This window comes from Neovison vison, chromosome 1, assembly GCF_020171115.1.
Source record: "Neovison vison isolate M4711 chromosome 1, ASM_NN_V1, whole genome shotgun sequence".
Classification (NCBI taxonomy): domain Eukaryota; kingdom Metazoa; phylum Chordata; class Mammalia; order Carnivora; family Mustelidae; genus Neogale; species Neogale vison.
In genome coordinates, this window is record NC_058091.1 from 129002824 (window position 1) to 129030623 (window position 27800).

Sequence of the window (27800 nt, forward strand, 5' to 3'; positions counted from 1 at the left end):
TCTCTTGCCCTAAATGATCAAGAAGTGTTTACACGTCATGGTCCAGCTAACAGGTAAGATTAGCTATGGAATGGGCCAAGATATTCCAGGCAGAGAAGGCCACATGCCCAAAGACAGGAAGAGAGAGAGGTGAAAATACTTTACTGTGCCCAGCATACAGGAAGCATGGCGGAGTGGGCGGAAATGAAGCTGGAGGGTTCGGGAGGAGCTTAAAGGCCTTGCATTTCCTTATACACATGTGGACTTTTCTGGTAGAACATGTAGGGAGTCATTGTGCTAATTTAGCTGTTTTCGAATTTGGAAGTGATTATCTGTCTTGAGACTCTATTGGCCCTGGCTCAAGCCAGAGGTAGGAAAGATGGAGAAGCACATCTCAATAGCTTATCTGTATGGAGGAGATGAGTCTGAGCTGAGACAGTGGCCAGGGCTTTATGGGAGAAGCTGACCAATGGGAAGGATATTTGGCAGTTGAAATCCACAAGAATGGTGGAGCCCATTGAAGAAGTGAGCATGGAGATGAAGGAATCCAATATAACCTCCCCAGTCCTGAGTGGTATGACTGAGAGGACGAGAGGGCTGACCTTGAGGTAAAGGATTAAGTATGGGGAGCAGTGCTTTGGTGGAGATTATTTGGTAACTTTCGGTCCTCTTGAGTTTTAGGTGGGCTGCCTGGGAATGCCGGCCCAAGAGCTCATGAGAGACAGGACCAGATTAGAGTATACTGTTGGCAGTTGGCACTCTGGTCAGAACTGAGATGCCCAGGGTATGTCTGGAACAGGAGAAGGGGAAGGCGAAGGAAGACTGAACTCCAGGAAAGGCTTAAAGGGATGGAAGAGAAAACGAGTGAGTTGAAGGAATTCAGAAGGGTGACCCAGAAGGTCCAGGTAGAGGAGCAGAGGCTGGGGCATGAAAGCATGGAAGGTCCATTTTACACGAGCAAGATTAGAGAGTGCAGTCAGGTGACCTGCCAAGACCACATGGATTTGGCCAGTCCGAAGCCTTCAGGAGCAGGTTCAAGGACAGGAATTACTTTGGTGAATCATATTTCTTCTCCTTTCCCCCTTGTTTTGGCTTCACAGATATTTATTCCACAAATGTTAGTAATTAGAGAATACTTGATATAATGGATACATACAGAGGGTTGATGTGTTAGGGAGCAAACAAAATGTCCTAACTCTGGCACCTAGACCTGGGTCTTCATGGCTATGTGTTTGGTGATGTTGGTTTGGAATAATGTTGTGGGGAAGTTTCACTTTCCAGTCACTTACCTGTTTGTATGTTCCCTTCCGCTCTAGCTCATTTAAAGGGTGGTAGGGCAGGGGAGCCCTCTCTGAGAAGCAGGAATTATACAGGAACAAGGCTTTGAGATTAGGCTCCCGCACTCGGGTGGCCCACTTAAGATAAGCCTCATTAAATGCACTTCAGAGGAGATAGCCCAGTGTATTGAACTTAAGAAAGGACATGGCATGCCAATTAAGACCTGAAAATATAATGGAATTTGGAATTTCAACAATACTTTGATCAGCACTTCTTAAAATGGTATGGGGGTGTGGGGGGAGAAGACTCCTTAAGGTGACGTATACTTCCCTTCGGCTCCACACAGCCTCCTGCTTCAAAGGAGGAAGCCACCCCGGGGGACAGAAGTGCAACCAAGTACCAAAAAAAAAAAAAAAAAAAAAAATTAGGCTTGACCTCCGCTCACCTCTCAAGGCAAAAACAGCCTCCTCAAAATGAGAGAAATAAAGCTAGGAAAAGAAGTTGTGAGGCATATATCATAAGGGAAACAGAGAGGAGTAGATTTCGATTATATTTAGAATGTTATTTTTTTTTAACCTAGACTGAATCAAGGAATACCTGTACGTTGAACTTCTTCATTGCAGGATTCCTACTGCCAGAAAGCCTATTTAAATATGAATCCCAAATAATGTGATATCACATCTGATACAGGAATATATCTGGCAATATTAAACAGATCAAATTCTTGGGAAGACTAGTCTGAATTGAAGCTATTCTTGGCATAGTTAAAGTAAAGGAGATCAATACAGATATTCAAGATGGAAAAATCCTAATAGTTAATAGAAAACCAAAACTCAAGGTCCCTCCAACCTTCAGAGCAGAGCTGTTTCAAGTGCTTCTCAGAAAACAAATGTGTCTCAGCACCTGGGTGGCTCAGTGGGTTATGCCTCTGCCTTCGGCTCAGGTCATGATCTCAGGGTCCTGGGATCAAGCCCCACACTGGGCTCTCGGCTCAGCAGAGAGCCTGCTTCCCCCTCTTTCTCTGCCTCCTGCTCTGCCTACTAGTGATCTCTCTGTCAAATAAATAAATAAAATCAAAAAAAAGAAAGAAAGAAAGAAAGAAAGCAAGAAAGAAAAAAAAGAAAACAAATGTGTCTTAGAGATTTTAGCCAGGGGCCCTTCCACATCTTCATGTCCTGGAGGATCTTCCACATCTTTCCTTCCTTCCTTCCTTCTTTAGATCATGTAATCTTGTGTCCCACCTGTCCTGTCCCTCACAGCTTTGCTTGACCAATGGCCAGACTAGGTGGAGATTGAAATTGGATCCTATAACATATGACCAACTTTATACATTGTAATCACACCGTTTAATTATTATAAATAGTACTTATAGCTAGGTTTCCTGCTTAGAGTACTACCAGGAGGATTTTTGTTCTTCCAGCTCGTGCTGTAATAGGAATATGGCAAGGCAGCTATTGTACTCCTAATTGCAAATTTGTTTAATTGAAATTACATTCAGTCATTCTGACATACTTTCAAGCAACTGTGAAAAATAGCTACTATGATCTGTTGGTATGCTGCTTTGAGTAGCTAATAATTTTAGTTGGATGGTGTTTTTAGTTCCTTATTGTCAGTAAACATGAAAAATAAAGTTAGAATAAAACAGCAGCAATAATTGCAAAACTTTATATTTGTGTGTAAGTTGGGCCTTGGCATTATGTTTTAAAAACCTGCTTCCCACCCTACCCCCAAAGAAATTCTGATGAAATATCTGCTGAGTATATTCTGTGGAAAATAGATCTATATAATCCATAGTGGATGTGAGGAGAAGATCTCCTCTGTTGCACTTTACCCCTGAACCCAAAGTCTCAGATTCAAGGATGTCTGACAAATCTGTTTTAAATTGGTATCCATGTAGATGGTGTCCCCTTGGAAGGGCTACCCTAAACTTAATTTTCTGTTGGCTTCGTTTTTTTAATGAGGTGAAATTCACACGACAAAATGAGGCATGTTTGAGTAAGCAATTCAGTGGTATTTAGCACATTCACGGTATTGTGTGACCACCACATCTATCTGGTTATCTAGATCCAAGACATTTTCATCACCCTAAAGAAACCCCACACCCATTGCAGGGCTGCTTCCCATTCCCCATCCTTCCTTCCCCCAGCCCAGGCTGCCACCAATCTGCATTTCGCCTACATCATAGAAAAGGAACTCACACTGTGTATGATCCGTGTGATCCATTGTGTGTGTCTGACCTCTTTCACTTAGCATGTTTGTGAGGTTCTTCTACCGTTCAGCATGTAGTAATCTTCATTCCTTTTTATGGCTGAATAATTTTCTATTCTACATATAAACTACAGTTTACCCATTCCTCCCTCAGTGGACATTTGGGTTGTTTCCGTATTTTGGCTACTGTGAATAACGCTGGTAGGAACACGTACTCAGAAGTATTATACCCTGTTCTCCATTGTTTTGGGAATATACCTAGGAGTAGAGTCACTGAGTCATTTGGTGATTCTGTGTAACTTTCTGAGGAACCGCCCGACTGATGGCTTTGGTGGTAAATCACTTTACGTTCCCACCAGCCGTATACACAGGTTTCAGTTTGCATCCTCTCCGACACTTGTTTCTCCCTCCCTTCATCCATCCATCCTTCCATCCAATCAACCATCCATTTGGTTTCAATTTATACTTCCTTAAAGACTAAATGATTTTTTCATCTGCTTGTTGGCCATCTGTAAATCTTAGGAGAAATGTCTATTCAAATCCTTTGCCATCTTTTTCATTGGGTTGTTTCTCCCCTGTTTTTGGAGTTGTAAGGGTTCTTTATGTGTTCTGGATACTGGATGCCAAACTTTTTATTGCTTCTTAATCTCTTGAAAGTTAAAAATTATTTCCTTCTTTCTCCTTCCTTCTTTCCTTTCTTCCTCCTCCTCCTTTGCTTTCTTACATGCTGAAAATATTAAATTTGGGTGTTAGATATAATGGCTCTTTAAGAAAAGAAAGGTATAAGGAAGATAGTTAAATTTCTTATAATTCAACAACCCACAGGTAAGCACTGTTTTCATTTTTATACCCTTTTCCATTCCTTTTTTTTTTTCAATATATAGGATAAGCATGCATACATATATATTCAGAGAATTCTGCCTTTGTTGCAAACTATTAATTTTTTAATGCTTTGATGTGGAGAAGGTATATTTATTTACATATAATTAGCAGAGCACTTTGTTGTTTTAATGACTAGTGACATAGACTCTTTCATGAATTTGTTTATTATTTCAGATACCTTGCTTAAGTGTTCAAGGGCTTTGTTCACCTTTTCTGTTGGGGTTTTATAAACAATAAAACATCTCAGATCAACTTGGTATAAGCTATTTATATCCCCAGAATACTAGTCCATTTTCTCTCTTGGTTGTTATGAAGCTTTTTTCAGACTGTATCTGCCTTTTATTATTCTGTGTGGTGTTTGGGACAGAGGGATATTTTATCTTCTTTCATATTGTCATGTCTAACATTTTTTTCATTGATTCCTTCAATTGTTTTTCCATGTAAGAAGTCCTTGTCTGTCCGGTAAAGGATTATGTAAATATTTGCTTACATTTTCTCTTAAGTTGTTTATTATTTAAATTGTATTCCTGGCTCTGTCTGGAACTTACCATGGTGTTGTGAGATGAGAGGACCACACTTCCATTTTCCTAAACAGCTAACTATCTTTCCTGATACCGTTCATAAGATTAATAATTTGCAATAAATGAATCTGTTACCAAAGACATGAAACCAATTGTCTTACTCAAGTTTTTTTAAAAGACATTTAAACACAGGCTTTTAGATGAACTGGGTTATCTATGCCTTGGTTTACATGAATTCCTATTCTTATTAAATGAGAAGCCACCATCTCATGTCAGACCAGAGTAGCCACGTGGCAATCCTTAGTCCCTCTTCTGGAGGCTATGTTATAGTCCGCAGGTATGAGGAAGCAAAGCTTCCGCGTGTCCTTTGTCCTGGGTAAATGTTTTTATGTCAGATTGATGAGGTTCCTGAGATTGGGGCATGGTTTCTATGGTTCAGTTGACCTGCAGGGCTATACAATGTAGTTGTTGCCACATTCTGTCTTATTCCATCTTATGTCCCAGAAGGAATGGAAGGTCATTGCTCAGGGCTGGGAAGCCTTCGTGGGCCAGTGGCTATAGCTTGGGCTTTGGAGGTCGCCCTCAGTTTAGTTCTTTTCTTTGTTGGCCTGTGGGACTTCGAGCAACTTGCTTTATCTTTCTAAACCTCATTTTCTTATCTTTAAAATGGGTCTAACATTAGGAACTACTTTAAAAGGTTATTTTGCAGTGCCTGGTGCATAAGTATATAGTAAGTGTTGTTGATGGTGGTGATAATACCCTAGAGGTGAATTTCTTCTGGGAGAAACTAATAGTAATTAAATGCAAGCATTAAATACACACCAAGAACAGCAAAGCATCTAGGTTAAAAAGCTTAGTGAGTTGTACTTACTGTAGTTAAGCTCATACTCAAAATAAGCATCCAGTTTCTCAATGAAAATTTATTCCATACAATAAAATTGCTTTCTCAAGGTCTTATTTTGGATATGAAGAGGGAGCAAGAAGGTTGAGGATATGACAAGGGAAGAAAAGCATAGGGAGGTTAAGATGTAATAAATTGGGGAGGGGGGGCAGTGTGAGCACTGTAGGGGCAGTGTGAGCACCACATCGTTGCTGGTAGAAAAGTACAACAGAGGAAATGAGAAGGATGCCCCGTGGTAGGAAATGACAGAATTGGGCTACGCAGCCAGTACATCTGTTCCAGGGCAGGATTTGATGAGACAGACAGACGTCCGCCGTGGACAGGCCCTGTGTCTCAGTGTCTCAGGATTTTGAGTCAGGCCTGAAGTTTACACCAGGGAGTCTAAATACCAGAGGGATCCTGCACAAGATAGACCGCACCCTGTATTCTGATTCGGAATTCGGCAAGCAGTTCGTGTGCTGATGTAAGTGAACACCAGCTAGTTACTGTCCGTGTTCATCAGACAAGAGATATCAACCATTTTTAGGAAATACCACCATTGTGCCATCATCTGTTGGTGTTTCTAGATCTGTTTCACGGCAAAATAATTTTCAAAGCACATCAACTACTAGACATCTCTTTTTAGATAATGTAGTGATATTAATTTATAAAAAGCAATTACATTTCTTTTTGAGTTTTAAAGACATGTGATAGGTTTGTTTGGGTGTTTTGTGTTTGTTTTTATCAGCATTTCTGTTCGGAGATATCTAATAGCATTCCAGAATTTGAAGTCATATATAAATTATACTGGGTGTAGCTCCGAAAATGGCAACACTTATATGGAAGACTAAAAGTAAAAACCTCTGGGGTGCCTGGGTGGCCCAGTCAGCTAAGCATGCAGCTCTTGGTTTCAGCTCAGGCCATGATCTCAAGGTCGTGAGATCAAATCCCATATCAGGATGGTGATATTAAGGACTGTATTGGGCTCTGCACTGGATGTGGAACCTACTTAAAAATTAAAAACAAAACAAAGTTGCAGACATTAGTATACTTCCCCCCCCAATACTTCAGTGTACATATCATTAACTTTATCACATGAGTATGTATACTTCACATGATAGACATACTTTAGCATGCCCATCATTAAATACAAAGAAATGTGCTCGCTTCGGCAGCACATATACTAAAATTAAATACAAAGAAATGTAAATATCTAAACTATACATAGTTTATACTATACAATTTCTAAACTATAGTCTAAACTGAGCACCGGGGTGTCTCAGTCAGTTGAGTGTCCAACTCTTTATCAGGTCATGATCTCAGGATTGTGAGATCGAGCCCCAGGTCACGCTCTGCACTGAGTGTGGAGCCTGCTTGGCATTCTCTCTCTCCCTCTCCCTTTGCCTCTCTCCTCCACCTACCCACTTTCTTGGGGGAAAAAAAATTTTTTTTTTAAATAATATAAATAAATAGGTAGAAGTAAAAATGTCTGTGAGCCATTCCTCTCTCCCAATCCAGAGCAGTGGGCCCTAGCATCCATGTTGTGTAGTGGGGCTTCCTCTCTACACCCTGTCCCTAGACCCTAGTCTCAGCTGATTGGACCCAGACAGATGCTTGACCCACTACGAGAATTTACAGTTGGGGATGACAGGGATTCAGTCATTTTTTTGACAGAACTATCTTCCACTTCTGTTTGCCTTGAGAAGCAAAGAGGCTCAGAATGGCAGTCTACAGAGAAGAGAGCCAGGCAGATATACAGACAGAAGTGGAGACAGGGTGCCAAGATGGAGTCTAGAGGCCAGTCAGGTCCCTTATTCCTGTGGTTTCCTGGGGCCGGAAGGCCTGCCTCTCCCTGGCCGTCTGGCTCCTGAAACAAATTCCCCATCCCTGAGGAGCCAGCAGGACTCTGGGAGTAGATTTCCTTTTCTTGCCCCAGAGCCCAACAGAGGTACCCAGGAAGTCCAGCGGTTTCCTGTTTCTGTCCCTTGAGAGCCTCTTTGTTAGCCTTAGTGCCAGAGTACTTTCTCTGGCACTTAGGAACTTTGCTGCCTAAATGTCTCCTTCAATCTGTGAGTTACACTTTCTGACCCACTGCGTTGGCACAAGAAGCTTCCACATCAGAGAGAGCCCAGAGTGCCTCCCAAATCAAGAAGAGCCATGCCAGGCACCAGATGGCACGGAGAATTTCGCAAAACATATCAATAAGAAGCGAAGCCTCTTTATGAATACTTTCCATAAACCCTCTCGGTTAAAGCGAGCTTCAGTCAAGTGTACGGGGAGACAGATAGACACATGCAACCCTCCATCCCGGCACACAGTGGCCAAAGAGACACTCCCAGGAGTATGGCAAACTCACAGAGGAAGGAGAAGAATCCAGAACAGAAGGAGAAGCATCAGGTGGCCGGGTCAGACTAAGCTGTTCCTGATGAGGAGGACTAGGAAGGTACCAGTGTCCCCCGGCTCGATATATCCCATCCGGTCAGTTGTTTGATGGTGTCTGAACACAAACTGGTTGAGGGCGGTGTCAGTGGCTCCAGCCCAGCACTGTCTTTACTCAACTGACCTCATTACACCTTTGCTACCCACCTTGGGACGGGCACTGTGGTGGGCTCCCTTTCAGACTCAGACACCAGGCAGCAGGGGTAGAGCATCTCACCCAAGGAGACAGAGCCTCTAAGTGGCAGAGCTGGCATTCCACCCCAGCAGCCTGAGCCCAGGACTTGTTCCTACCAGACCGCCATATTGCTTCCAGCGTATGGCTTTAAATCGCTTGCCGGCCTCTTTGGTGTCTTTCTAGAGACCCAACATGAAGGCTTCCACATTACCTTGCTAGGACTGCTCTAATACCACAGACGGGGTGTTTTAAATAACAGAATTTTATTCTTTCACCGCTCTGGAGGCTAGAAGTTCGAGATCAAGCTGTCAGCAGGATTGGCTCCTTCTGTGGCCTCTCTCCTTGGCTTGTGTGTCCTCACAAGGTCTACCTTCTGTGTGTGTCTGGTCCTAATCTCCTCCTGTTATAAGGCACCAGTCAGATTAGGGCCCACCCCATGACCTTATTTTACCTTAATCACCTCCATAAAGACCCTATCTCTAAATAAGGCCATATTGTGAGGTGCTAGAAGTGAGGACTTCAACAGATGAATTTTGGGGGACAAATTCAGCTCACAACAGCTCCATAGAGGAATTTTATGGATAGCTCTTGATTTTGGTCCCGGTCTGATACCTAAGGTGGGCCATGATAACAAGGAGTGCCCTTTGGAGCAGTGACTTCTGCATGGGGATGCTGCACCATATACAGGGAGAGGGTCCTGTGTGGTCGCTCTCTGAGGCCATAGTCTAGCACAGGACTGGAAGAGAATCATACACTTTCCTTTTGGGGGTTATAATGAAAAGAGCTAGTTCAGGGACTGAAACTTGCTGCAAGAATATACGACTGGTAAGGGAGACATGACCCCAACCCAGTCTTCCCAGACCACGCGTCCCGACCTCTCTCGGGATGGGTAGTTTTCTAGCTGGCACCTAGGAAGCTCATTTCATGCCTCTGTTCTGTGTTCTCTGCACAGGGCTAGACCATGATAGTACCTCCCTCACTGGTTCCTCATGATTCTGTTTCTCTTGTGGCATATCTGACTTTCTCAGGAGAGAGGATCTGATTGGTCTGTAGAGTCACTGCCATGATGGTGGAGAGTGGTAGTTGGGAAGCCTCTGCTTGGTAGAGCTCAAGCCACTAGTTGCTGCATGGCCAACCCCCATCCTTGGTCCAGTCTTCAGAGGCCTGCTCATGGGGCCCCAGCACATACACTTATGGGGCAGCAAGGGCGGTAGGCATTTGAGGCCTCCCATCATGCCACACATAACTGGCAGCCAAGCCCACAGCAAGATCAAATCTACTTCTTAAGAGCATGTGCAATTAGGTCTATTGACACAGAAGAAAGAGACCTCCATTCTAAGGCCAGCCTCTCTGTTTGGACAGGTCACCCAGGCTCTCTGAGCCACTGGTTTCATCATCTAAAAAACTGATGTAATTACCCTCCCTTAAAAGCAGCATTCTAAGTCAAAAAGGAGTTGAAGTTCCTTAAAGTACATCCAAATAGTTTAAAGCAAGGTGATTGAATTTTTAATTTTAACATGTGTTTCTTCAGCCTTCAGTCCCAGTGCCTGTTACTGTACCTTTGTACCTCCGGTCCTGTCGTGGGAGTTATTTCATCAGAAGCCAGACTGGTGGCCTCGGTGATTATTTGAAATTTGCATATGAAATGTTATACTGTTTATTCCCTGCTCTTAAAGAACTTCTAAAGATTTGCGCTCATCCGGGAATCATGTCAGACATATTTGGGGTATTTGGAGGAATTTTCAGGAATGAGAAGTAGCTGCTTCTTGCTTCAATAAGGTTCCCACTTCAGTGGGCCATTTGCACAGATAGCCTGTAGGGAACCGTCGTGCCTGGGAAAGGCCACATTTTGTGAACTGGGGAATCAGACGGATCTTTCTCTCTTCTTTAATCAGCGTTTGTCTCTCTCTTCGCAAATGGGTCTGTGAGGACAGAGCCAGTGAGGGCTCTCTCTGGAGGTGTAGGGCCTAAGGATGGTACACGAGGTCCTTGGAACATTCCACTGACTGGCAGGTAAGGGCCCCTTCACAACCAGTCCGTCACTCCCCATTAGAGATGTGGCCTGTTGCCCTCCTTGGGGGGATCTGCTGCCGGTCTGCTGCTTTAGGTCCTGGGCAGCTGGCTAGGACATGGGGTTCTTTGAAGGGTCACCTGCTTTCCTCCCCTTGCTTCAGAGCTGTAGTGCCCAAGGGTCCCATGCTTTCCCAAAGGTATGGTGTCTCTCTAATCAACTCCCAATCAAGTGGTGGGTTTCTGAATAATTTTTTTTTAATCATGCCCCATTTGCTAATAATCTGCTTCACTCTAGGACTATTTAACTTTTTTGTGAGGGTGTGCCTTTGAGGTCTCTTTTTCCCGTAGCCCTCTGAGGGTAATTTATTTTCTTTCTTTCTTTCTTTGTTCTTTCCTTCCTTCCCTCCTTCCTTAAGATTTTTACTTATTTATTTGAAGAGAGAGAGCAAGAGAGAGCATGAGTGGGGTGAGGGACAGAGGAAGAAGCAGACTCCTTGCTGAGCAGGGAGCCTTGAGTGGGGCTCGATCCTAGGACCCCAGGATCATGACCTGAGCCAAAGGCACTTAATGGACTAAGCTGCCCAGGTACCCTGTGGGTACTTTTCTTAGGGTGTGTGTGTGTGCGTATGCGTGTGCTATCATGCACCAGCTCCTATGACAGACGATATTATGTACTGATACGGGGGGAGGACTGAGGCTCAGAGAGTCTGATTCACTGGCCTGAGCTCGCACAGCTCTTGGGTAGTCATGGCAGGCCTTAAAGGGGTCTCAGCAGCTCAGACTCTGCTTCACATGCAGAGCAGCCAGATTAAACCTGACAGTTGGCCAGGCCTCCTCCTTGGAGTACCAGAATTGTACATTTCCAGGTCAGTGTAGCAGACTTGAGGTCTGACCTGCTCACATAAGGAACAGCAGAGGTTTTGTGCCGAAGTTGCCAACGGCCCAGGTTTCACGACGAAGCCCCCACTGCCCTGCTCCCGGTGCAGGCTGGAGACAGGCCAGCTTCTCTTCCTGTTGGGAGGAGTGCTAGGAGGGGAGTGAACAGCTGTTTTGGAAGATTGTCCTTATTTTCAAAACACCATTCATTTCCCTTGGGGCTCTTCTTACTCACAGTGGTGTGTCATCCCAGAATCACAGAGAGGGGAGGCAGACCAGCTGATGCCATTCAGCAGGCTTCTCGCCTGCTGCACTCACTGTCCATTGTATTCTATGTGTCAGCGGTTCTAAGGACACTCCCAGGCTGCATGCCCTCAATGCCAAGGGCCGGTAACGAAAGTCGGGATTAATGTTAGCCCCAGGGAACTCACTCAGAATATGCTTGCTTATCCAAAATGGTTATCCGTGAGTGACTACATGTACTGAGCGTGGGTTACCAGGTATCAAAGAGTTCAAGTCCAGAGGCCACCAGGCAACCTGAACAGTAAACTCAAGGCTCCCTTGGTCAGGAAACCTTTCACGACACCCCGTCCTCCAGGGATAGCTGTTCATATTGATGGCTACTCTGCCTACATGTACGTCCATCAAAAAGCCACTAGCATTTTATTGTACTTTCTGTTTTCATGTGTTTCCTGCGAGACTGTAAACTCGAGGGTAGGAATGTTGTCTTACTGATCGATTACCCTCAGTACTTACCAATCATTAGATTGGATAGTTAGTAGATATTCGTTGAATGAATAAAATCGTCTTAGCCATGGACTTACAGGAGTCCCCCCTTATCCACAGGGGGAATGTTCCAGGACCCCCAGGGAATGCCTGAAACCGTGGATAATACCAAACCCTATATATACTCTGGTTTTCCAAATGTGCACACCTGTGATAAAGCTTTATGAATGAGGTACAGAATGAGATTAGCAACAGTAATCAAGTGGAACAATTATAATAATATCCTGTACTAAAAGTTCTGTCTTCGTCTCTCAAAACACCTTACCGTACTGCACTCACCCTTGTCATGATGTGGCTTGACAAAATGCGCACACAACGAGACGTGTGGTGAGCGACATGGTGCTGTGACGTAGTGTTAGGCTACGACTGACTGGCCAAGGATACACCAGAAGGGGGACTGTCTGCTTCCAACCGCGGCTGAGCACAGATAGCTGGGGACCACAGGAAGCAAAACTGCAGACAGAGCGCGGGGACGACCGTATGCAGGTCTACGTACGTGCCCATGTATGTGGACGTGTGTGTGTGTGTGTGTGGACTCCAACACGTCCACGGGTAACGTGTCCTACATATATATACATATATATATACATACACACACACACACGAGAAGCAGTAGTTTCCCATTGTCGGAGGACAAGTTCACTACTGCAGAGAACTATAAACGTAGAACAGTAGAGGCTTGCACGTGAGCTGTGCTGATCCAAGACAATCCAGCTATATTGCTCTTGGGAATATTCTCAATCCCACATGTGTCTTTTTTTTTTTAAAGTCACTTGACCATTGTTTAAGCTTTCCGACCGTGTGCATGAAGGGCTAATGGTGGTTTACTCTGAGATAGAATTTAGGCTGAAAAAAATAAAACTCTTAATTTTAAACCCTTTGGGAATATCTCAAGTTATTCCTTCCCCTTTAAAACAGTAATTGAGAGCTGATATTCCGGCGTTTCCTGTCTCTGCCCCGCGTGTAGAATCTAACCCAGCACCTCAGGAAGAAGAATGGAAGGTTTTTTAAATGTCAAAAAATAAAAATAGAACTTCCTCCTGTGCCTCTCACTCCAGCTTCTGTGGCAGACCTCGGATGCCTGCTTTCTAGGATTAGATAAGAAAGTAATTTACACAGCTGTAAACAACTCCAAAGAAGGGTGGATTTGGAACACACGGTGCCATGTCGGTGCTCACGATTGGAGTCCATTGGGCCAGTAGGATGGGCACAGAAGGATGGGGGCTGTGTGGGGAGCTCACAGGCGCAGCAAACCTTCCACAGCCCAGTGCTGGCTTTCCGAGCTCCCTCTGGATCCTCCTGACACTCCAGCACCATGCCCATGTAGACCCAGTGCACTTCCCCTGGCCCCGGCTGGGCCCGACCCCACCACACTCACCATGGCACCATAAACATGGCCCCCATCCCCAGAGAGATGGGACAGAAGGGAATGAAAAGCTTGGAACATGAGATTCAGGAAGAAGCTTGATTGGCAGCTTTTTAAAGAAAGAGTTCTTTCAGATGAAGGAAATAAATCGTTCTACTCTAAGAAAAACTCTTACCTCCCTTATGATCTGGCTTCACACACACAACACGCACACAAATTTTCTTCCTGGAAGAGGGAGCAAATGGATGTGGGTGAGACGAGGAGCTGAAATAATAATCCAGCTTTGATCAAAACTCCTTGTTATAGTGTTCCCTCTGAAAATGATTTCTAATCAATGAGTGCTACCACAGAGCACCAAGGAGTAATTACCTTACATGTGTTTCACTCTGAGCTGTGATTAGAAACAAGATGTGAGATCAGAGGGGCATAAGACGAATAGAGGAAGGGAAAATCTCACATAGGAGCTGAAATGCACGGGCTGTGGGATATTTAAGGCGCATGGAGGCTTGATGCAGGTAGAGATACCCACATTCATTCTTCTGGGTGACGTTTCCCGGCTATGCTGAGGATAGCAGCGGGTAACCTGTTGCGGTAACTTGGCACGTGTTGCCCTTACCTACAAAGACAAGGCGACCAGCTGGCTCCTGCTGAAGTGTGAGCCTTAGTTCCCAGGTGTTCTGCTGCGGGATTTGGGCACCTGCACGTGCACATTTCCCCGTGTTAGGAGCCCGTTTTCAGCATGGCCTGCTTGGCACAGTCTGCAGCCTGAGCAGTTGTGGAACCTGGGCCTTATTAGTCCAACGCCAGGTGCAGGGGCCTGGAAAAGGGAATCAGACACTCGGAATAGTTCTACCAGTGAAAGAAAAGCTTAGAGGAGGCTAGGGTCAAGTGCCTGGTAGTATCACTGAGAATCTGAAGGCCCCTTGGTCTGTCGAGGAGAGAAGAGGTCTTTGGCCCAAAGTATTTGCTGGGCATAAACTGAACCCATGATGAAGGGTTTCTGAACTCTTAAGAATATATGGTGAACTTATAATGAAAACACCCGCACACTGAGAAGCAGTAATGTTCATTCTGGTGACCATCCTGCCATAGGGCAGCACTCAGGGGGAGAAGGTTCCTTATGTTTGTCAGTAAGACAGGATCCCTCCACAACGCGATCACCATTTAGCCACCGTTGGGCCTGCTCCTTCCTTTCCTTGACAGGTGCCCGTTGTGTGCACTGATTCCTTTTAACCCTCATCTTCAAATTGCTGAAAGAATGTCTGCATTTCTACACATGTGATCTTTAAAAGCTTCTCAGCATGCATAGCATGTGATTTCCTTAAAAGCATCCGTAGGTGATACCCTCCCCAGAGAAAAGCTTGGAGGGCCAAGGTTTGATCTACCAGTTTTAAACTCATTATCAGTGGTTCGTTTTATCTTACGATATTCCTAAGGCTTCACCCTGCATTCCTCATCCCCGTAGACAATACTATAGTTTTTTAAAATTCTTATCCTTTGCAAAAGGACTGAGAGAATCTCGAATGAGTGGCAGGTTGACTGTGGTGTCATTCTCTGCATATGTTTACAAACGGGAAGAGCTCCAAGACGATCAAGGGCTCACCTTAATGTAGACCAAGTGAACTCGCATTGACCCAGATCTTATGATTTCTGAAGAAAGTGACATGAGGCACAAAAGGAGATTTTTACCAAATACCTTTGCTTTAAACACTTCACTAGTTGCCTGGGGCAAGACATCCTTTCCACCTTCAAGAATACTTAAAGTCTTCCTAGGTTATCCTGGAAACCTTTCACCCAGCAGTAACTATTAGCCACCTCTGAAACAATGAAGGGCAGTCATCCTGCCACTGGTGTGGAACTGGGGACTGGACCAGAGGGCCTTTCCCTGCTCGCAGGCAGAAGGAAAACAGCCCGAGTGTGTCTTAAGTGTCTGTGAAAAATTTGGCCAAGGCTCCGGGCCAGTGTGTCTGTTGTTATTTTAGATTTATTCAATTAGCGTCCCAAGCGAAGTAAATTGAGCTGTGTGGCGGATTTGAATATTACCTTGGAAGAGAGCATAAAGAGATTAACAAACCCTAGGGGACGAGTGTAGAAGCGTGCCAGGCTCCTCCTTCTGTCCCCACCCTCCTGCGGAGCATTCCAGGCTCATTTGTGAAGGACCAGAATCAGAGCAGAACAGCAGACGTGCCTTTTGTTCCATGCAAGGTGGTGCTTTTCCTGCTTTCCTGGCCTCCGAAATGTCCTCCGTGTGCGTGAACCACAGCAGACATAAAGCTGGCATGTGGGGACGCTTTCAAATTGAGGAAGGGGGCTTCTGAGGAAGGGGAGCATTTGCGCCAGTTGAATTGTGCCTTTGTCTTGGCATTTGTGTTGTCTGGCACTGTCGGCCGCATTCAGTTGACCTGGTGCTTCTCAAAATCAGCACGTGAGAAATAATGAACGCTAATTGCACAGAGGCTGGAGGAGAAGTAAACCAGAAGCGTCCTCGGCCCCACGGTCTCTACCGCTGTGTAGCGATTGGTTGGCTGACCCTTCATTCAAAGAGAGAGGCGTTTTTTCCCATGTTTTTTACTCACAGTTTAACCGAGGCACAGGAATAGGATGATGCCAAGGAGGCCATCCTGCATTCAGGATCCAAGTGGTGTTTTTAAATAGAAGTCTTTCATGCTTCAGCAGATTGAGACGGTGTTGAGTTTTCGAGTAGAATAGGAAGTTGGAACCGAGGATGGAGAGGGAGGGGCAGGGAAACACAGAGGAGAACGTTGAGGTTTTCTAGGGGGTTACTTTCGCTCTCAATGTTCTTATTCCCATGGGCTCTCACAGTTTTGGGATATATCTAAGGCTGCCCTTGATACCAAGGCTATAGGATTACCATGAGAATTAGAGAAGGATATATCCAGGCTGCGGTGCCTGTGCCACTCGAATCAACGTGACCTTGGAAGAATCACTCATCTCTGAGAACCTATTCCCCACCTGTGAGATGAGGAAGTGGGGTCACGTCCTCTCTCTGTCCGCTCCGGCGTTGCCCACCAGCATTCCGCCTCCCTTGGCCTTGGGTTCTGGTCTGTGGCTCCTCTGCTCTGGAGAAGAGGAAAGGTTTTCAAAAGAATGCCTAATGGGGTTTGGATTCACAATCTGTTAAAACCGTTGTGGTTTCCCTAGCTCCTTATAGGTATTTATATCAGAGGATACCTAGGGCGGGGAGGTGAGACCCATCACATCTCCTTTACTGTTTCTTAGTACTGAGGACCTTGAGATTTAAGAGCAGGAGGAAGACAACAGTGGCCCAGGTGCATCTTCGGCTTCGTTTTGTTGGCGACGTTCCTCCCCCACAGTTAGGAAAGGCAGGGCGCTTCCCCGTGATCAGCCACCCTTCCTGACTCATCCCATCCGGAGCGGGGAGTTAGACGTTGTGGCTGCCCCCTTCCCCCACCTCCTCCTTCCCTTCCCTCCTGGTAGACACCCACGTCTTATCTTTATACCCTGAGCACAGTCTTTGGCACACGATAGATAATCAGAAGGTATTTGTTCCCTGCCTGGGTTCGAAAAGTGGACCAAGAACATGAGAAGGAATACTTGGAATTAAAACTGGAACTTAATGTAACCAACCGTGTCCTAAAAATAAAATGGAACGAACATTATAAGGAAAGATCGAGCATGCACACACTTGCCAGCTTGGTGCTTCTCAAAATCGGCATGTGAGAAATAATGAACGCTAATTGCACAGAGGCTGGAGGAGAAGTAAACCAGGAGCGTCCTCGGCCCCACAGTCTGTACGGCTATGTAGCGATTGATTGGCTGACACTTCATTCAAAGAGGGAGGCCACATTCAAAATGTGGGCTAGAGTTACCAAAAATGCTTTGGAGATGGATCGATCACCTCTGATTTCTGTACCGTCTTAGAAAATGTGCAACTTGCTCTATCAGACGTACTCCGATCTCTGCTTTCTTCATTCAGAAAGTTAGAGCAGCTCGTCCCTTGTACTTCAAGCACCACAAACAATCGGACAAAAACAGGTTCCAAATAAAGGAGGACATTTCCTGGGGAAGAGTCAGATGGTGAAATTACTGGATTAAAAGCAGGTGAAATGCAGTCATGTGCTTTAACTCCCACAGAACAGTCAATGAATGATACCACCACACATCTGGTAACCCCAAAGAACCTTCTAGACTGTCCCTCTTTTTTGCAGCTCCTGCAGTTGGCTTGTAAGCTCACTAGAAGCTCACCTCAGTGTCTCTAGGCTTGCTCCCAGCCACTAAGATGTATTCTGGGCATAGAAATCTGGAGCCAGGCTGCCTGGGTCGGAATTACAGCTCTGCACTCACTGGCTGTCATTTTACTCGTCCTGCCTCAGTTTCCTGATCTATGAAATGGGGGTAATACTAATCCCAGCTACATTCGGAGTGTGGTGAGGACTGAATTCATGTGTGTAAATTGCCTGCCATGCCGCCTCCTGGGCTCAGGGACAGCTCTGTATCTCACTGAAAACAAACAAAAACAAAACTTTGGTTTTAAGTAGTCTGAGCGACCTGGAATAAATTCAATGCTCCTTGATAAAGTCATGGATGTTGAACCGGGATGGATTCATTAAGTTAAAGGCCAAACCTGAAATTTCTTAGCACCTTCTTTTGCCAGCTCAGTAAGATCTGTGCCTCATTCCGACTCGGAAATGGGACCCTCAGTGTCAACCTCGGTCCCTGCTCCCCTTCGCCGGCAAGAACATGAGCCGTCCCCAGATCTCCTGGCCACCTGTGTGCCAGTCTGAGCTTCTAGTCCCATGTGTGCTCAAGCCCTCCCAGGGCAGCCTGTTCCTCTCCCTGACTGGGTGCTATCTATCAGGCACTGGGGGCCTCCCTCTCCCTGCACCCAGGGACCTCCCTCGCTGTTTCTGGAGGGAGTGAGGGAGAAAAGAAACAAGGTTTTTTAGAACCAAGATTTCTGTTGAATATCCTTCATTGATCCTATTTTATAAGTTCCCAAACTCCTTACCCTCCTTTCTAATGCTTGCTTTTGTAAGCTTTGCCTTTTCCTGTTTTGTTTTGTTTTCCTATCTGTTTGTTTTCATCCTTCAAAAAATTCAAATCCTAAAGCGAGTTGTTTTTTTTAAAACTCAGCTCCCCTTATTTGAAGTGTATCATTCAAGTCCATTACTCTTTTTTACTTTTCTTTATACATGTTTTTAGTGCTATAAAAATATTATTTATTAGTATGTTTAGTGTTTGCCGGCAAACATACCCCCTTGGAGACAAGAATTTTGTATTGCTTGTGCTGTATCCTCAGGTCTCAGACAATCCCCGGCGCTTAGTAGGTACTCAATAAATTGTTGAATGAATAAATGCTATCTAAAACAACATTGTCCTCTGTGTGTATAATGTCTGTGGGCTAATAGCCAAGGCTGGGATTTAGGAGCTTCTCATTATTGTTTTGACAGTCCTATTACAAAATGTCTTAAAAAAAATATCACCCAAGCACACCATGCCCCAATTTGTCAGAGGGTTAATTTCTGTAACTATAGTGTAGTTGGTAAATCTCCTTGATGAGTCTTGCAGAATTATGGCTGATGTGAAAAGGTATATAGTTAGCATCTGTTTATGCTGTGCATATATCTCTCATCCATGCTGTATGTATATTTTAAGAAACACTTCTTTGATGCTGTGTTTTTTTCTATTTATGTCTTCACCATGAAAATATAAATAGATCGTTTATCTCCGGTATCCTTCAAGTAGCTTGCATCATCTCACTTTTTTAAACTTTTACATAACTGAAGTTTCTATGCCCAGAATACATCTTGGTGGCTGGGAGCAACCCTCGAGACACTGAGGTGAGGTTCTAGTGAGCCCCGAGGCTTGTTGCAAGGCCCCGGAACCATGCGCGCTGGCTGCCGGGTAATCCATCCCAGCAACATCCTGTAGGGTACCTGGGTGTTGCCCTGCCTGGCACCAGACCACGGGCCCTTTACAGGTAGAGCTGATCGTTGTTCTTTTTCTGTCCTCCACAAAGTATAACCCAACGTCTTGAACATAGTAGATATTTCAATAAATCTCTCGTGAATTTGTCATGTAAACATTTTTTCTTTTTAATTGAGATACAGTTGACATAAAGCATGATATTAGTTTCAAGGGTGCAACATAATGATTTGGTATGTGGATGTGTTGCAAAATGATCAGCATACGGTTACAAAGTTCTTTTTTGTGTGTGTATAAACATTTCTTGAATGTGATGATAATAAGAAAAATAAAATAGGACTTAGCATTTATTAACTATGTACTACTAGGTACTATGCTTAATGCTTAACATCAATATCTCACTTAAACTAATAGCTCGATAACATGACTCCTATGATGCTTGTCCTTTTATGGAAGAGGAAATCAAGGCTTAGAGAACTTGTGTGGCTTTCCCAAAGTGCACACACATACTAAAGTGACAAATCTGGATTCAAACCCAAGGCTTGTGTCTCTAGAGCCTGTGCACTGATCCGCTAGCGATACAGCATAGACTGAGTGAAGCTGGTCAGAATCCTTAGGACAGGTTTGTCTTGTGGGGTCTAGGGTTGGTCATGAGGAAAAGGCCATGACTGTTGGTTAGAGACCTAAAAATATCCCTCTCTTTGACTTAAAAGACCTCGGACATTTTCTGAGAAGGGTTTCTTTTTATTTTTTATTTTTATTTCCTCGGAGTATTTTGATCACTGGAAAAGGTAACAGTTGGCATTCATGTTACTGGACAAAGGACCCCTCTATTGGAGCCTTTCCCTTCCATGTCAGGGATGCTTTCAAACAAGGTCAGAGGGCTGAGCAAGAGCTGTGGGTAGGATTCATGGAGCAAAAGTGAGACATTTGGAACAAGGGGTGGAATGGGGTGTGGTGACCACAGTAGGCTGAGAGGGGTCACCTGAATCTTCAAGGTCTGATGGTATTTATCCGGGCACAGATCCCAAAGTGGAACACATTCTAATAGATGGCCCCATTGGAAGAGGCCCCACACTCCTTTGGAAAGGAGTACGCTCTCATGAAAAGGGCAGGACTTTAGGATCAGGCCCACCTGAGTTCAGGTTCTGATTTCATTTCTTACTGGTTTTGTGAGCTTCAACACATTACACACTTTCTCCTGGTACTTCACACTATCTTGCCTAAAAAGTTAATAGGCTACCTTTAATCAAAGGTAAGGTGCCTAAGAAGTAAGGTTAACAGACTTCTGATTAAAGATGGCAGATTCAACACAAGCATTAATCTCAGTCACCTCTCAAGATGCCATTATAGTCCTGATAAAGTTGTGTTTGTTTATTTATTGTGGCATAAATTAATTAAGGACTAAATGAGTGGGAGAGGAGACATACCTTTGGAAGCCAAGAAGCAGTTGGGGAAGTGGTAGCTACTTTAAGCAGACCCCAGAAAGCTGAAATTCAAGTTGGCAGTGGAGAAAGCCAAGAAGCAACCCAACCTAAACTACAGTGTTTGGGCCTCAGTTGTACCAGTTCCCTTTGGAGTGGCGAGTGGGGGATGAGTGGTAAAGACAGGAAGCAGAACTCCAGATTTTCTCCCCAGTTTCTGTGTAGCATGTACTGCTATAACCCAGTAACCAACAAGCCTTCATCTTGAGAAAAGGCTAAAGATCTCTCTCAGGAAGATAAAGCAGAAGATCTCTAGTTTTGGGGATGAAGGGGAAGTTTACTAGCTGGGTACTGAGGACCCCCACCTTCTTCAACTACTTGCCTCCCTGAATCCTAGCCATTTGAGTTACCACCCCCATCCTTGTGGGATGATGGGAATAGCCACTGTGGGGAACTTACCAGCCCGTGAGGAAAGAGCTTAATAGACTGACAGAGGTTCCCCAAGAAACAGAGCACATAAGTCACTCTCCAGTGAGCCCCTCTCCTGGTACCTCTGTTACCATACCTAAGAAGTACAGTTAATAGACTTTTGATTAAAGGTAGCCTATTAACAAGCATTAAGCTCAGTTACCTGTCAAAATGCTATTGTACTAACAGCACAGTTTTACAGTGACAGTGAGGTAAAGCCCTAGCCTTCCACAAGGGGCATGCACAAACACACAGGGCTCTCAGCAGCTCTTCCTGAAATACCAGCACACATCCAAGAAGTACCAGGCATTTGCAAAGCAGGGCCAAAGCAAAAACAAAAACAATGGATGCAGCTTGAAGGAACTTTAGAGTGTGGAGGGAGAAAAAAATATGACAAAAAGAACTTGCCTCTAACATCCTCAGAGAAGTAAAAGATGCTAATGCTTTTGGAACAAAAACAAAGACTCGCTTAAAAATGGAATATTCAGAGAACAAAAGGAGCTCTTAAAAATTAGAAATGTGATAGCAGAAATGTAGAAGTCAGTAGGAGAATTGAAAACTAAAGTTGAGTCCTCCTAAAATAAAAAAGAAAATTTCGGAGAAAAACGTAAGAAAATGTGCATTTCCACATTGCAAAGACTCACTAAGTACCCAGGGCAATGAACAAAATTAGAGTCATACCAAGACTCTCAGGGCCTGACAGAGAGATGGAGACAAGAGAAGATCCTCAAAGCTCAGAGAGACACAGTATGAATCAGGAGTTAGAATGACATCATATATTTTGGCAGTAGCTCTAGAAACCAGAAGAGCAATGCCTTCAAAAGCTTGAACAAAAATAATTTGCAACCTAGAATCTGATGTTTGGCCATACCATCCATCAAACCTCATGGTAGAAGAATGATGCCTTCAGCTAGTAGAGGACATTCCACCAAAATGAGAAGTAAGCCAAGACAAGGTAGGAGATGAGGCAGGAGACCTAACATCAGAGAGAGGCAGGGTGTCCCCAGGGTGCCAGAGAATGACCATCCCAAAGCCAGCCCAGTTATGCTGCAATCTTCCCGAAGCTGATCCATCCAGATTGGAGCAGATCAGAAGGCTCCAGGGGAGACTTTAGCAGGATATAATAATTGAATCCTTAACAATAGCCATCATGATCAGTTACATTTATTGCAAAGCCAGCATGTATCAGATACACTTCTAAGCAGACATGTATTCACAGTTACATCCTAAGAGTGGCCATTAGACAGTTGACCATTATTATCTTCCGTATACAAATGAGGGAATTGAGGCACCGTGTGCTTAAATAATTAGTCTAAAGTTACATAGCCAGTAAGTGGCAAAGCTGAGATTTGAACCCAGGCAGTGCACACTCATGACCACTGCCACATGCCTTCCACCTCCCTCACAACAGGAGGAGAGTGTGGGAATGTACACATGTGTAGCAACAACACAGATGAAAAGTCAACACAGCTATTAAAGCCAGGAAAAGCAAAAATTTGCACAGGAGAAGAAAAGTAATCACCGTCTCTGCATTCACACATAATAGGGAGAGCCAATGAATGTCTCAACCTACCTTTACTGGGACGACGGTGGGCCATATGCCTGCGCAGAATGGCGGTGTGGGAGGAATGAGGTGTGAAAGAGCTGAGTGTTTTTCTTCTGCAATGCAGAGTTAATATATAATACCTAAAATGAAAAAGCACACAAAACTCCAAGACACACAGCCATACCAGTATCTTATTTAAAGATACAGAGAGAGATAGCGAGCCATCCTACTAGAGGAGGTGAGAGCAGGTTGCCTCCACAGAGCAGACTGCAGCAGGATTGGGTTGGGGCCTGCAGCGTTTGGGAATAAGCCCTTAGAATTCTTGGCTCTTCAAATATGTGCAAATATAACTTTGATAAAAATGAAAACTAAATTTTAGAAAGGAATACCTGGCAGGCAGGACTGTTAAAAAAAAAAATAAATTTGTTTGATCTTCCTACAAACTCAGTAAATGTTAATTGTCCTCCCTTGTTCTTCCAAGGCACCGAGTTCCTAGCACATGCAGAAATCAAAAGATTGGCATGTGGCTCTCTTGCCTGCCCACTTTCCATCGCGCAGCTACCCTTCGGCCCTTTCATTTCTCAGTCATTAATGTTCAGTGAAGAAGAGAAAAGTAGGGAATTCTATTGACGGAGACTTTTGATCAGTGCTTGTTAGCATCTCCAGCCCCTGTTGGGCCCCTGGATGCAGGCACAGCAAATGGCCAGTTCTAAGCTGGACCTAATGTGCTGAGAGAAACCTCCAGCCTTCATGGGAAGGGGCATTAAAAGCATCTCACTGTGTTCTGAGCCCTGAGCATCCAGCACATTTCCTGACTGGTGGGAATGGACAAGCTTCCCTCCAGACAGTCTGTAAGGAAATGACAGCGTCAGAGATCCCGAAGGTTTCTGTTTGGACACCTCAAAGTAGGGCAAGGGGCCAGTATCTTGAAAGACTGAGTTTGGGGTTTGTGTGTGTGAGGTAGAGAGAGACAAAAATGTATATATTTATAAAGCATGCCATATGCTATTTGTTCAATGCAATCTGCATTTTATTTTTATCTCTTCTTACTTCAAAGATAGGGAAAGCCTATTAGTAAATCTAGTCCTATATATATGTGTATAAATCTGTATTAGTATCAAGGATTTTGTATTGATAAATTGACTTAAAAATTTTAAATGGACTTAAAATTGACTTAAAAATAAAAAATTGACTTAAAAATGCTTTTTGCTTCTGGAAAAGCCTAGGATATTGATTTATCACTAGGATATTAGAGAATCCTTCTTCCTATTGGGGGATCACTTCTTATTTTACATTAGTTCTTGTATAGGATAATTATGAGTTTGAATAAAAAGAGTATATTGATCTACTGTGTTCTACCATGATCCAAGTGACCCCACCTCTCCAGAAGAATTGAAGATGCTTTGCCGATTCATATCCATTAGTATTTATTGAGCACCTAGTTCGTGGGAAACATGGGACTGTCTGCCACAGATACATGACAGACATGACAGGTTCAACACTTAGCCTTTCATAGTTTGTTTTGGAGAGGAAACTCATTAAGAACTGAGTAACGGCAGCCCAAGTCTGAGGAGAATAGCATATGAGAGCATCAAACAGGCCCTCGTTGTGGGGGTTCAGAGGGCAGAGATCTCATTTCCACGACCAGGAAGAGTTCCAGTGAGTTGTCTTAAAGATTTGCCGTATTGTAGTTATAAAACAAACAAATTCCAGCCTCCTTTCACTCATTCCCTTGCTCATTCCACAAATGTGAGTGCCTGCCCTATGTCAGGTGGCTCTCTGGGCACTGAGTGTGCCTTCAGTGAATAAAACAGAGTCCCCTTCGTAGAGTATCTAGCCCAGCTGGCACCTCTTCCCTCACAGCAGCTGCTTAGGCAGAAATTTGAAAAGGGTAGGTTGTATCTCCTCTGTTCTGACTCTGATTTGTGTTCTTTGACCAGAAGTTTCCTGTGTAATGTGCACGTGATGTTTAGCCTTCAGCAGGGCTGTTCTTGACTGTCCCAGGCTTTGACTGACAAGGGTGCTGTGTATAAGTACGGTGTCAACGGTGCCCTGAGTTCTTTGGTAGCGAGCACCCATTACATCACTAAGAAAATGAGCAGTGCCCGTCAGCTGGCCCTTTGGCCATAGACTCAGAGTCCAACGAGGGCCCTCAGGCCTTCTGGGAGAGGAGGAACAGGCTCCCTGAGAAAAGCCGGGCTGCCCCAGCCCAGCTTGGTCATGCAAGAAGAAGGATCTTTGATGGGTCATCACAACCTTTCCTGAACTGCACCATGTCCGTGTGTTTCCTCTTGGCAGATCCTAGGTCATCCCAGCCTTTCCCAGTCCTTCTCTTCAGTGGTAGCTGATCATTTCAGGAAGATAAAATCAGAATTTTAAAATTTTTTCTTGGAGTTGCTGTTTAAAATATTTATCATTCAAACAAGGATGTTGCCTGACGGATGCATCCTTTGTGAATAATAGCTTGGGCAGCATTGGTTGCCCCTCGGCTTGGGGGAGTGTGTTTCTTCTTAGGATTAGTGAAAGGCTTGGTAAGGAGAATCGTAAGACCAAAAAACTTTTAAGACCCGAAGACCTGAAACTCATGAGGGTGGAACCCAGCCGTTGTAAAGACTGTGCCGAACACATTTACGTGTTTCCTGCGCTCCTCCGTGTGTCAGAAGCCTCCCACCCACCCCCGTGCTGGAGCCTGGGCAGTGGCTGTCTTCCCGCACCTGTCCTAATTATATGCTTTTCTCTCACTATGTCTTCCTAGCCAAATTTTGTCTTCCTTAAACCTAATAAAGCTTGAGTTTCTACCATAGGAGCTGAGAAAACCCTCTTTCCTTACCATTTGAGTAATATTCCTTTCAACTTGATTTTTTTTTCATTTATTTTTGTGCCCAGAATCCTGCCTTTCACTCTGTAGTAGCTATATGCGTAACAAATTGCCACAGACTTCATGGCTTAAGACAGTACGGCTTTATTAGCTTACAACTGTGGAGGTCACGGACTGAAACCAGTTTAACTGGGCTGAGGTCAAGAGGTCAGCAGGGCTGGTTCCCTCTGGAGGCCCTGATAGGAAAATTCCCTCCGTCTTCTGGCTTCCAGAGGCCACCTGCCTCCCTTGACTCGTCGCCCCTTCCTCCCATCACCCAGATTTCTGCCTCTTGCCTCTCATCTCCTCTGACTCTGACGCTCCTGCCGCTGTCAGTCAGGATTCCTTGTGATCACATTGAGCCCACCCCATCACTCACACTCCCCACCTCACGACCCTCAACTTAATCCCAGTTGCAGAGTCCCCTCTGCTTGGAAGCAAACATACTCACAGGTTCCAGGGACGAGGACGCAGACATCTGTGGGGGACCATTCTTTCTCCTGCCCCTGAACAAGAGGAAGTACTGAGAGAATAACGTGCTTCAGCTATCTGCTTTGTCTTTCATTTAATTCTTGCCCACCGGCCGGAGCAGTGAACTTGTAAACAAAGCCTAGACCACGAGCGTGTTTCTCCTTGAGCTTGTTCTCTGCTATAGATGTTTTAAGCATCCGGGTGGTGTTTTCCAGTGAGAATGGAAAGCCTGCGAATGGTTACCCATATTGTAGTCTTTGGTCACCCAGCAAATGTCACCTGACTGCCTTTTGATAGATACTTTATAGATACAATACAGGCACTAAAACATTACACATTTCACATATAATTCTGTAACATAAGTAGTATGTACACATTACACATTTTATTTGCATGTATTTTACATGTATCATATGTACATTATATTATATGTACAGATTGTATATTATATATGTACATTGCATTATATGTACAGGTATTTTGTATAATATGCATATAATAATATTTAAAATATATATAAAAATATGTAAAAGCCTTGAAAATTCTTTTCAGCTCTTATCCCTGAGTCCTCTTTTTGTGGGTGTATATCTCCAAAAACTAAAACATAATAGGAAGTGCCCTTTATTACTGTTCAGCTACCAGCTCCCCCTCAGCTTAGAAGTCTGATTCCTGTATCTTTTCAGGGAGAAGACTTTATCTAAATGGGGGCCGAAGAGCTTAAATCATTCTGGCCGAACCCAGATGAAGGATCGCTGGGTGCCGTGAGGGCATCTTTTCCACTCTGCTGCGCTGATCAGATTGTCCAGTCAAGCTTAGGAGAGGAAATGACATGGAAGATCAGATGTGGGAAATCACTTAAATATTTGCCCTCCTTTTAGATCACTGAAGTCCACTCCATTTGCCACACAGAGGTTTTAACCAGCAAGAGGTGGGAAGGTGGCAACGGTAGCACTGGTTCTGGCGGTGGGTTGTTGTAGAGTTCTCTGCCCGCGTAAATGAGGTTCTGGCTTCGAAGCAATTTTGGTTATTAGTGCTCCATCGGGATTTATATGCATTTAGCTCCATGAAGCCTAAATTGCATTAATGGTTTTTAAAAGCAGAGAATACTGAAAGGGAACACAGAGTCATCTTCAAAAACTGATGTCCAGTTTGTAACTCTGTTTTCGATAAAAGTGAACATTCTGTATGGTCAGTAGTTTGTAAAGACCCAGTATCACTTTGTGGTTAAGAGCATGGGCTTGGAGGCCGGCTGCCTGGGTTCAGATCTTGGCTTCACCACTTACTTGCCATGTTGCCCTAGGCAAATTGTTTAGCTTCTCTGTGCCTCCATTTCCACATCTGTGAGATGGGGGAATATAAGAAACAGTGCCTTCCTTGGGGTTGCCGTTAAGATTATATAAATGAATGTATAAAGGCACTTAGGACTGTCTGGCACAAAGTTAGTAAACATTGGTGGTTATTACTAAGTTATTGTTATTACTCTGCAGAGATTGGAAGCATGTACACATTTTTACAAGATTTTCATCCGCAATAGTTACAGCCAAATATAACATGTAAGTGCTTCAAGGAAGTGAACACTGAGCTATGCAAATGTATCCTTCTGGGGTCTGAGACCGTCATTTAACTACATTTATCTACAGTAATTATCTCCTCATACACTTGTTTCTTTAAGAAATAATACATCGCCTAGCACTTTATTGTCATAGCTGTGGTGGCATTTACAT

At 44.3% G+C, this 27800-nt stretch overlaps 1 protein-coding gene across 5 annotated transcripts in view; it reads left to right on the forward strand.

The window, feature by feature from the left end:
* FARS2 (phenylalanyl-tRNA synthetase 2, mitochondrial) overlaps nucleotides 1–27800 on the forward strand; it is a 526339-nt gene that overhangs the window by 396264 nt on the left and 102275 nt on the right. The window contains exon 9 of one of the 5 annotated variants that reach the window (XM_044258328.1): nucleotides 10258–10367. The exons of the other annotated variants lie outside the window; for them this stretch is intronic. Within the exon in view, the coding sequence (XP_044114263.1) occupies nucleotides 10258–10333 (76 nt within the window). The 3' untranslated portion in view covers nucleotides 10334–10367. Of the gene's footprint in view, nucleotides 1–10257; nucleotides 10368–27800 lie in introns of those variants that run through there. 5 annotated transcript variants of the gene reach the window in all.